We start from the raw sequence: 11394 nt of genomic DNA on the forward strand, positions 1-11394 counted from the left end.
AGTAGCCAAGCTACTACTCTTCCCCCGGCTCCCCGACCTAGACCTATTACCCGTCCTCCTCCACCTGTTATTCTTGATAGTGATAACCCTTGTTTTCAATTTTCCGATAGTCAGTTTTGCCATGATGTTGCACCAGGTCAACAATTAAATGAAGAAGTTATGAATGCTCTTTATCCTAATGAAACTATCTTTGAAAATGATGAGGAAAATGATGATTTAGATGAAACGCAACCGGATTTAGATGATACACCAACTAGTCTTGTTAATAACCCAAATGATGCCCCGTCTGACCCTCCTGTAGTAACCCCTACTTTTAATAGACAACCTGCTAAACGACCTGAAACATCTCTTGTTTGGCACTTTTTTACTCAACTAAGAGAACAAAATAAGGCTAAGTGTAAAACTTGTGGGTCTCAACTAGTTCATAAATTTACTGGAGACCGTAGTGGTACGGGTAGTTTGACTAGACACATTGAAACACCCTAGAGATAAAGCTAGATTTTTACAAATAAAAGCTGCGCAAGAGGGGACAAGTGTAGATACTACGGTTAACCCTAGTACAGGTTCAAATCTAGTTCAACCGAGAATTAACACTGTTACCGGTGGCATTTTATATTATGATCCAAATAAAGATCGTGAAGAGTTGACAAAAATGGTTACTGTTATGTGCTTACCCTATAGTTTTCCTTCTAACCCTCATTTTGTGCATTATATTAGAAGAGTTTTTAATCCTACTTATAAAGGATGGCCTCGCGCAACCGTAAAGAGCGATATTTATAAATATAAACATGAATATGAACAATATTTGCGCTATTTATTTACTCATATAGATTGTCGCATTGCTATTACTACTGATATTGGTAGAAGTGGTAATGACTGTGATTATCTAACTGTTACAAGTCATTGGATAGATGAGGAGTGGATAATGCAAAAGCGCATTATTGCTTATAGAATAATTAATTCACGCCACACAGGTAAGTTTATTGCTAACACAGTTGCAGATATTTGTAGATATTTTCGCATTAGAGATAAAATTATGTCGGTTTCAATGGATAATGCTTCTAGTAACACTAATGCTATAGGCTTGCTTACAACTACACTAAATCCTGCATTTAGTAATATTTTTCATGTTAGATGTATTTGTCATATTTACCATTTAATCGTCGGTGCTGGTATGAAAGTTTTAAATGTAGAAATTGAAAAGGTTAAAATGGCTCTTAATTGGCTTTTTTATTCAAACCGTAGAAGTAGACTTAGAGACTATTTTAAAAAATGTGATGAATTTGGCCTTAGAGAAAGAAAGGTTCCTAAACCTTGTCCGACTAGATGGAATTACATGTATGAAAGTTTAGTTGTTGCATATGAATATAGGAACCCAATAAGCGCAACGTATAATGCTCGTGTAGGTGATGGTGGTGATGATGATGATGAGCACCTTACAAATCAAGATTGGAGTAATGTTAAAATGCTTGTAAACTTTTTAGAACAGTTTCATATTGCTACAAATGAATTATCTGGCCAAGATTATCTTACTATTTCTAACTGTTTAGTTTATATTGCAGCACTTATAGATTTATTTACTCATTTTTCAGAGGGTGGAGTAATTTATCAAGAAGCTATTAATTCTATGAAAGCTAAGTTTAAAAAATATTTTTTCCCTATCCCCCTATTTTTGGTGTTGCTGCATTGTTAAATCCTACAATGAAATTAGGAGGTCCTCACTTTTGGTATTCAAAAATTTATAACACTTTATCACTTTCAGCTGAGGAATTTGCTACACTTGGAGATGCAAAAGCCTCAATTAAAATAAAGGCTCAAACAATTTATAATGCTTATCAAGCCTTAGATCAATCTAGACCAAATGTTCCAACTCCTACTTCGTCTAGTTCGCAAGCATCTAAAAGAACTGCAGGCCTAAAAGCCCTTAGTTCTTAGACGGAGTTCAGGGGTTCTCAAGGTGATAATTTTGGTGATAGTTCACAACTAAATGAGCTTCAAGAATATTTGTCGCACGGACTTGAATAAGAGAATCCCGACAGTTCCTTCGATGTTTTGGAATGGTGGAAGGACAAACAAAAACACTATCCGGTTCTTTCAAGGATGGGTCGAGATATTTTAAGTGTTCAAGCTTCAACAGTGGCATCAGAGAGCGCATTCAGTCAAGCGAGACTTCAAATCGGTGATCATAGAGCATCTATGAGGGAGAGCTTGGAAAAATCAGTACTCTTCAGAGATAGGATCCGTTCGGAAAGAGGAAATTTTGGACTTGCAGAATCACAACCGGAGATAGATGAAGCTTATGAAGAAATGCTAGCGGAACTTGCGCAGGATGCTGCTTCGCCCGGAAGCGGTGATGAACAAGCTTCTTTTCCACCACCACCAACGGAAATTCCTCCGGACCTTGAAGGATTTATGAGATTTGTTAGAGATAATACATAGACTAACATGTAACTTGTATTTTGGCACATCTTCCTTAGTTTTTTTTCCTTTTAATGGTGGTATTAGTACCTTGTTGTGCTCATTCCATTGGGGGGAGGAAGACTAAGAAAGATATTGTCATTTTTTGTTAATGTCGTAATAGTAAAATATATAAGACATTCTCTTGAATATTTCTTTGCAGTTTATTTTGTGTTTAAATTTGATATAGTATATATATTATATATCTAATACATATAAACTATATATATATATATATTTATATATATACATACATATATATAAGACAATATATATTACATAAGACAATATATATTACATAAGGCAATATATAATTATATATACACATAATACACCTTATATATACATACTATACATACTATATATACTATATATATTTATATAGCTATATATAAGCAATTTATACTAGTATATACATATATAGTTTACAAGAAAGTGCCTTAGATAAAAAAAATAAAAAAAAATAGTCCGGAACGAAAAAGCCCGTTAGGCCCGCGGGCCCGACCCATTTAGCCCGGGACCATGTGGGCTTAGGACCACCGTGGGCCGGTTCCACACATTGGGACCGTGAAGCCCGGGACCGTTTGACCCGTAACGGTCCCGGGACCGCCTCAGCCCGGCCCGCCTAAAATCCAGGCCCGTTTGGCCCGGCCCATTTAGGCCCGTTTGGTCCGGACCCGGACCACAATACAGTCTTAGCTGGGACGAAGAACGAGACTTGGGGTGGTTGGGAGATGAAGAAAAGAAAAAAATAAAAATAAAAGGAAGATAATATAAATAATAAATAAAAAGAAATTATATGGTATAAAAATTACAAGTCAAAATATGATTGGTGTGTGTCATATACCATTTTAATTGAAACTGGTATTAGTCAGGGAAGATGGTATTTATTATATTCAATCAACGCCGGAGGGTCATAGGACCATGTTAAATACGAGGGTGTAACTAGTAAAATGGGACAACCCTTATGAGATAATTAGGTATTATCCTTCTCTAAATAGATGTTTCGTTTACTCAGTCATGAGCGCCATTAAAAAAGATTGTTATCCACTGATTGATTTCCGGATTTACTATTTTTTACTTTTTGTTAATAATAAAGAGTTAGGTTAAAGGTTTGGTAAACTGAGCTAAACAAAGAACCACAGACAAATTAGACAAAACAGACAAAAGAAGAAAGAAAAACAAAGTGGAGTTTCTACGCTTTCTTTGAGAAGACTTGGAACAACCGATAATGTGTGATGCTTAGTTTAATGAAGTTTCGTGAGAAATTTTTCGGTTTCAGTAATTTTCCAAAAATAAGTGGGCAAGTAATTAAAATAACATTGGGATATAGCTATGAAAAGACATTCTTTCTCAAACTAGATTTTATAAGTTTTGTCAAACATTTTCCATTCAAACTAAATTTATTTCAAGTTGTGAAAATAAGAAACAAAAGAGAGATTCAGCAATAGCAGTTTGGATTTCCCACCATCTGAGGTCCTCTTTTAATTTTTTGTCTTGGGTATTTTGCGAATATAGTCGACTAGAGGTTGATACTATGTAATAATCTATATTTATATGTATTTATATTTATATCTATCTCTTTCTTCTCTCTCTTCGACTAACGGTCGACTTCTCTTTCTCACCACCGGCGTGAGGCCGGCGCCGGTTTCTCTGTTCAGCGGCCCAGGTAGGTCGTGACAGTGAAAAAGGAAATATAAAAAAAAAAGGAAAACTTAAGTGGAGCGGGGCGGGTGTTCGTGGGGCAGGGCAGGGCTGGTGGAAATGAAAATGGAAAAAATTGCTACGCGACCTAAGGCTTCATCCCCCCCCCCCCCCCACCTGCCCCTTTGCCATTTCTACAAGTAGAAGACTCCTTTCCCCCCACCTCACCATTCAGGATCGAACTCATCACAAGATGTTTAGACATTCTAATCTTGTATAAGTCACATTTCTCATTAGCAATAACGAGGATTTGGCATTAACAGGACTAATGATACAAAGGATTCAAATACAGCTAGGTAGTGCATCAATCTTTACATAATCAAGTGAACCAAATCAGTCATTACTCCGGGGAACAATCATATTCAGGTGTCAAAAGTCTCATACTGGCACTGATCCAAAACAAGAAAGCATCCTGGAGCAGGAAAGGCCAATCATCACCTCCCATGCACACTGGCAGGTGATCGAACACCTTTGTCGCTGCTAATGTCATCATCAATTTCACTTCCATCGAAATACACTGCATTGTTACTAACACTCACTTCAGAACTAGCATTACTGCTCGTGGCAAGTGGAGAGTCAGGTACACTTATTGATCTGCTTGTCCTGCTTCTACTAGGCCCTGATCTCACACTGTACATAGAGGATGCTGGAATATTAGTCATCAATGGACGCAGATTACCCGGGATTCTTTGCCTTATATCCTGTCCAAGAGCAATGTCTCAAGTTAAGCAAATCCAAAAGGGTAAGAGAACAAGAAGACAGGGATCATCCACAGACTTTAGAGCTCCGAGAAAACAACAGAACATATATGGTAGAGAACCATACTCTATCAGAATAGAAATGCGGATTTCTGATAAGATGTTATTCAAGTAATCATAATATTTTTCTATAGCAGCACTAAATGAAAAGAATGTATATACCATATGTCTTATAGCCATATCCAAGGATTTCTTCGATAATGATCTTCCAAAGCCTGAGCTATCAGGTGACGAAGACTTTGCAGATAAGTTACTATGTGGAGAATGTTTGTCATCTTGCTTCGGACGAACCAGCTTCCGCATATTTATTACCCTTTCAACCATCTTGGTCCCAACCATGACAGGACTAACATTGTCATTGGCTTTAGCATGTAGACGGCTCATGGATGGGACAGGAACAGAGCTTCCACTGCTATGCACACCATTAGGAGGACGTCCTCTTGCTGGAGAGCATGACTGTCGTCTGATCCTTCCATTTGAAGTTGGCTCAACAGATGAAGATCTAGCATTTGGTGCCCCTGGTCTGCCCCTTGTAGCTGAAACTGGCCGATCAGATAGTGATGTCCTTAAATTGGGTGGAGCATCAAGGGAGAACCCTGGCATATCTGAAGGCTTCCATGGTCTGGGTTTCACAGTTGGGGAACTGGCACGCAGGGCTGCAGAGTTTCGTGATGCAGTTATAGCTGACTTGGTACCCGAAGAGGAAGACAAAGGTTTAACAGGTGGAATAGTTGTATTTGTTGTACTTGACATTGACGTTGGCCGACGAGTAGGAGTTGCTGCCCTGGATGTGGACTTCGATGCAGTAATTGAGGCCCTGCTTGTTGGTGTTGATGACCTTGCATTGGACCTTGCAGTAGGTGTTGAAGATCTTGAAGGAACAGTGGGTTTTGCAGAAGTCATAGTGGCACGAGAAGTAGGTGTCACAGACCTTGATGATCTAGATGTCGTAGTGGTTGACATTGTTTTAGAGGTTGCAGTGGATGTCATCGCTTTGGTTGCAGCATTGGATGTGGATCTAGATGCTGAAGTCATGGTGGATCTAGATGAGCTTAATGTTGGCCTACCAGTCGGAGTTGAAGGTCTTGATCCACCTGAAGAAGATGGTCTTCGAAGACTTGAACTTGAAGAGTTTAATCCAGGAGAGGAAGCTAGCTGTCTAGATGCTATGTTGCTTCTTGCAGTGGCCTCTGGGAGAGTATTCGTTAACTGCATTAAAAGTAACAATTTACTCAAAGCTGATACAGACTTCAGGTTAAGACTGCCAGGCAGAAAGCTTCGCTATTTCCGCATATTTATCTACTGGCAGTAAATAGCAAAGTTCTGCAGTCTCTTCAATATTAACGGTAAACCAAATCAAACAGCAAAACTGAATCAAACCCACTGAAGAACTTATACTCTTATGAGTTTTGATTTGGTACAGTTTGGTGTTAAGTTTAAAAAGAAAAAACAGTAATGTTCGGATTTTTTATATGTTCTCAAAAAAAAAAACATTTGGTTTACTTTAGTATTGGAGGAAAAAAAAAAGATGGAACGATATTAAATCAAATCGGCAACATATAACACCTTGTAATTATATAATATACGTAAATATGTGTGTGTCCCCAAATATGTATACTTACCAAAAAATTGTAACTAATTTATAGATTTTCATCAAATTTTTCTATTTTTTCGGCAGATTTTAAGTCTTTATCATATGGTTGTGAAACCATTATTCGATTATGCTGTCTCTAATTTTTCTTTAATGTACTTAATTTAATGAAAATTATGAGTTGGAAGGTTGGAACATAGAAAGCAAGTACATGTTGCTGATGAAGTTGGTCTTTTGACACATTGGTTAATTTTACAAGCTTTTTTCTATTGGTGTTTTTCTTCATTGTTTCTATCTACTATAATCCAAAAATAATCAAGCAATTAATGACTGCAAACCAAGAAAAACAGCTCACGTGCAAAATTACAGAAGATACCTCAAGATCAAACAATTCCATCAAAATGGGTATAATTATATGTCTGATTGCATCTACTATCTAGGAATATCAAATAAACCCGATTATTACAATTTCTCAGGAGAATCATTAAGAAAAAACCAACTGGCACTGAATCTGTTTTCACTGACACCCCATCATAAGAGCAGTGGAGAAGTTAGGAATTTTCCCAAGGGTATCAAATATGAAAGAAGTGAAAAAAATTCGTGACAAAGGGTGTTCAATACGTGTTATATACCTCTAAAAGGTAATTTTACCTACATGCACAGTGCAATTTTTCGACGATTTGCCACTGTATAAGAGCATGTGCTGTTATACCTGCTAATGTATGCTCAATAGGATAAAGAAATCCTAAGCCCTAAAATATACCTCGGAATGAAGTTTTCCAAATTGGTGATATCTTTGAGAGATTGGGTACTCGGTATTTCCTATAAGAGCGATCACAAAAGAAATGTGCATCATCCTATTTGCATCCAAAAGATTAAACACCGAGACAATTCTCAAATTCAACAGCGAGGGTCTGATGATAGCATTTGATTAAATAATGGAGCCATCATGTGAACGAGTTCTGAACTAAACAACCTGCCAGGGTCGTTCTATCTAATTATACAAATTTCCTTTTAATAGGCTTCCTGAAAATCTCCTCATCCCTCTAGTGGCTGGATATGGGGTGAAATACTTTCTGATCACTAAGATGGACAACAAAGTGATGGACAACATTTCCCGTATTAAACATAACAAAAGAGTAAACTAACTTCCAATTAATGCAATCCTTATTTCAGCAAAGAAGAATGTAACAATTGAATATACATATTCTTACTCTAGATGTCAATGCAGTTGGATGAGCTCTATAAGTTCCCAGCTGACTCATCACAGTTTTTCGCGATTCCATCTCTAGAGTAGGAAAAAGAGGAGTACCTGGAGGTGTTAGAAGCCTGAAACAGGAAAAATAACATCTCATAATAAAGCATAGAGAAATGCAGATGGAATTTTAAAAGAATGACCCAGGAAATTGGGGTGCAAAGAAGCCCTTTTTATTCTGTTTTTCAACTTTGGGGGGGTTTGGGGGGGGGGGGAGGGGTTGCGGCACCTATCCCCTTTATTTATTTGAGTGCTAGATTTGATATATGGCATCCATTAATTTTTGTACTTAATTTGTGCACCAAAACAAATGGCTCTACAAAAGTATACATGTTTTCTCACTATTCACGATATTTGAATAAAAATCTACTTTTAACATCATATTTTTTAACTTAAATTTGCATCCTTAAAACTCTTGGCTATCCTCCACTTGTTACATCGAGAAATTGAATTCAGCTTGCATGTATTTCGATTAGCTTCAAAGTTTAAGATGCACGTATAAATTGTATTCGAAGTCTTGGGTGACACATGTCAAACAAACACCTAGTCCTGTCATTTTTAAAGAGTATTCTAGATTTGGAGACCTCTATCAGTCTACTAATAGCCTGTTTGGCCAAGCTTTTTTTTGGGCCAAAAGTGTTTTTTTTTGCCGAAAGCACTTTTAGTCAAAAATTGAGGTGTTTGGCCAAGCTTTTGGAAGGAAAAAAAGTACTTTTGAGGAGAAGCAGAAGCAGTTTTGGAGAAACAGAAAAAGTAGGTTCTCTCCAAAAGCACTTTTCTGAGAAGCACTTTTGAGAAAAATACACTTAGAAGCAGTTTTCAAAAACTTGGCCAAATACTAATTACTGCTCAAAAGTACTTTTCTAATTAATTAGCCAAACACAAACTACTTCTCGCCGAAAATACTTTTTTTAAAAGTACTTTTGAAAAAAGCACTTCTCAAAATAAGCTGATTTTAGAAGTTTGGCCAAACGGGCTATACGTACCACTAGGTCACTACTTCCTAATTTTCTGCCTCTTTCTTCATGGTACAAAACAACAACCTTAAAAGGATTATATTAGATCTCTTATAATGAATGAAACTTATGACCTAGCAGAACTTCAAGCTCCTATTATCCAACAAAGTCATCAATTGAAGAGGAGGAGGAAACTTCCAGCAATATTTAACCACTTAGCATGGTGTTTTATATCTCTTGGCATTATGAACTAAATTAGATGGTTTTAAAATCTTTTTCTAGTTGAATGACTTGAATCTATTGTTTGTTATATTGAAACCAACAAACTTAATGAAATGTCGACTCTGATGAGTAGTTCTTATGGTTCATTACTTTGTAGATACATCCTATATAAACAAAAGTAACAAAATTAGATTTATGCATTTCTTATCATGTTTGTTTGTGTCCCGTAACTTTCAAACTTCAAGTCTTTTTCTCCGAGTAACTGCCTAGGTAAGATAATTTGAGCAAAATTGTGCATCAATATTTGCCTAAACAATCTATAAATTACATGAAAAAAAGAGTGCAAGTGACATGGATCCATTTCACCGGATAAAGAAACTTATGATGTCCAAAATGAACCTAACCAGCTAAAAATAATAACTGAACAACTAAAAGAATCAACATTGAGCACATGCTTAGAAAGAAGAAGAACAAAAAAGATTACCAGTCATAATCCGATTTATCATTGTCAGCATTAAGGAAATCATCAGCACGAGACCTCCGAACGGGTGCAGCTGATGCAATATTAAATGCTGGTGAAGTACCATTTTTTGATCCTACAATAACACATAATTGCAACAAAATAAAATAATTATCATGAGCTTAGGTAATGAAGCAGTAATTTAGACAAAGATGTTGGCCTACCAAGGGGATCAAATTCGTCAGGTTTTTGAAGAAAAAGATTATTATTTCTTTCTTTTTCCCTTCTCCGCATTTCGAGAAACAACGATAGTTCCTCGTCTGAGCTCCTAATACTCCCCATTAGCTGCTGCCTCTGCCTTTGCCCAGATTCCTCTGCTCTAAAACTTCTATTCATTGCAAAAACAAATCCCTAGTCCAAAATACTAAAATAAGCTCTATAAACCCTAACTTTTCTGCAAACATTCAAAATACATAGCTGCAGAATGGGAACAAAGCTTCAATAAAAAGAAAATCAGCTCAAAATGAAGCTGCATTTAAGAATCTTCTTCATAAACATATCTTCAACCTTTTGCTACCTATAAGGAGCAGAATAATGTAACACCTAGATAGAAAAATTACAAGAAATGGAGATACAATTTGCTATGGTCTATGTATATGTAGTAGAGAAGTATAGAGATTGTTTCAGGAAACCGGGCATTGCAGTAGAGAGAGAAGATTTTGAAGATGGGGTAGGTGGGGGAGGGGGGAGTGTGTCGTGGGGAGCAGTGCTATTTGAAACTTGAATTTGGGAGACGTTTTGGGTTTAGAAGATTTTTTACTTTTGGGGTTTTTCAGACATCAGATTAATGAGAGGGCAAGTCACGAGTCGACTTGTTCTCTTTGGGGGATGTGATATTTCATTCAAACATTTCTATTTCACCACCGGATAATAACGTCTAAATAACACGGTATAGCCAGTTTTCGGACTGATCATTTAAAAATAGTTAGCGTTTACTAAATCAATAAAAAATAGCCACTATTTTGCTGTATCATAGACCGGTCCAGCATAATATACTGGAGTTCGGTGCACCTGTGTATGAACTCCAGCATATTATGTTGGATCGGTATACTTTGCTGGCTCCAGTATAATATACTGGAGACTGGAGCACCGGTGCTCCAAACTCCATTATATTATGCTGGACCGGTATACTTGCTGGAACTCCATCTTATTATGCTGGAGTTCGAGCATACTTATCCTGGGTTGGAGTTCAATTATACTTATGTTGGAACTCCAGCAAAATATACTGGCGTATTTTTCGGGTTTTGAACAGTGTTTTCGCTCAAATTTATCTTTACATGAAAAGTGTCTAAATTTCGATTACTTTTGAAATTTGACTATTTTTGAACGACCAGTTGTAAATCTAGCTATTTTTGAATTTCCCCCTGTAATAACAACACCACATTTCTATTTCATTCAAACATTTCTATTTAATACCTAAATTAACACTTATACTTGTTTCGGATTTTAAAATTAATTCCAAAATTTTCTTCTTTTTTTTTTTCTTTTCATTTTAACACTTTTACTTAGTAAAACATGTATAGTAAACACCTCTGACTCAGATCGTGTTTCACTAGAGGTGGCATTTCTGATAGGATTATGAAACCTTACTTACGGATTTTTTATTTTTGGATTTAATAAATTATAATCCAAATTCAAGCCAAATAAATTTGAACCGGATCAATTTTTTAAAGTTTGGTTTCGAATAAATTGGTTTGATTATTTCGATTTTTTGATTTTGAATTTATAAGTTAGGCTTCTTCTTCTTATAAAATAAACATATAAAATAAAATATTCATATCAAATTGACTTAATAATTCCTCATTAATTCTGAAATATAGTATTCATGTCTGAATCATCCAAAGTGAAATTTTTTACAAGACGCTTAGTAATGAATGGCCTATGCAAGGGAAATTTTTTAGCAACAAAAGCATTAAGTGCGCTAATAGAGT

At 36.2% G+C, this 11394-nt stretch overlaps 1 protein-coding gene across 1 annotated transcript; it reads right to left on the reverse strand.

Annotated features, from left to right (window-relative positions):
- Window positions 1-4371: 4371 nt before the first annotated feature.
- Window positions 4372-10262, reverse strand: LOC104230820 (putative GPI-anchored protein pfl2). Its single transcript, XM_009783711.2, has 5 exons — window positions 9628-10262; window positions 9428-9539; window positions 7725-7839; window positions 5082-6128; window positions 4372-4862 (listed from the first exon to the last, which is right to left on the reverse strand). The coding sequence occupies exons 1-5, from the start codon at window positions 9797-9799 to the stop codon at window positions 4596-4598; spliced, it is 1713 nt and encodes a 570-aa protein (XP_009782013.1). The 5' UTR covers window positions 9800-10262; the 3' UTR covers window positions 4372-4595.
- Between the last annotated feature and the right edge of the window lie 1132 nt (window positions 10263-11394).

The sequence above is a fragment of the Nicotiana sylvestris genome, chromosome 5, assembly GCF_000393655.2.
Source record: "Nicotiana sylvestris chromosome 5, ASM39365v2, whole genome shotgun sequence".
Taxonomy (NCBI): Eukaryota; Viridiplantae; Streptophyta; class Magnoliopsida; order Solanales; family Solanaceae; genus Nicotiana; species Nicotiana sylvestris.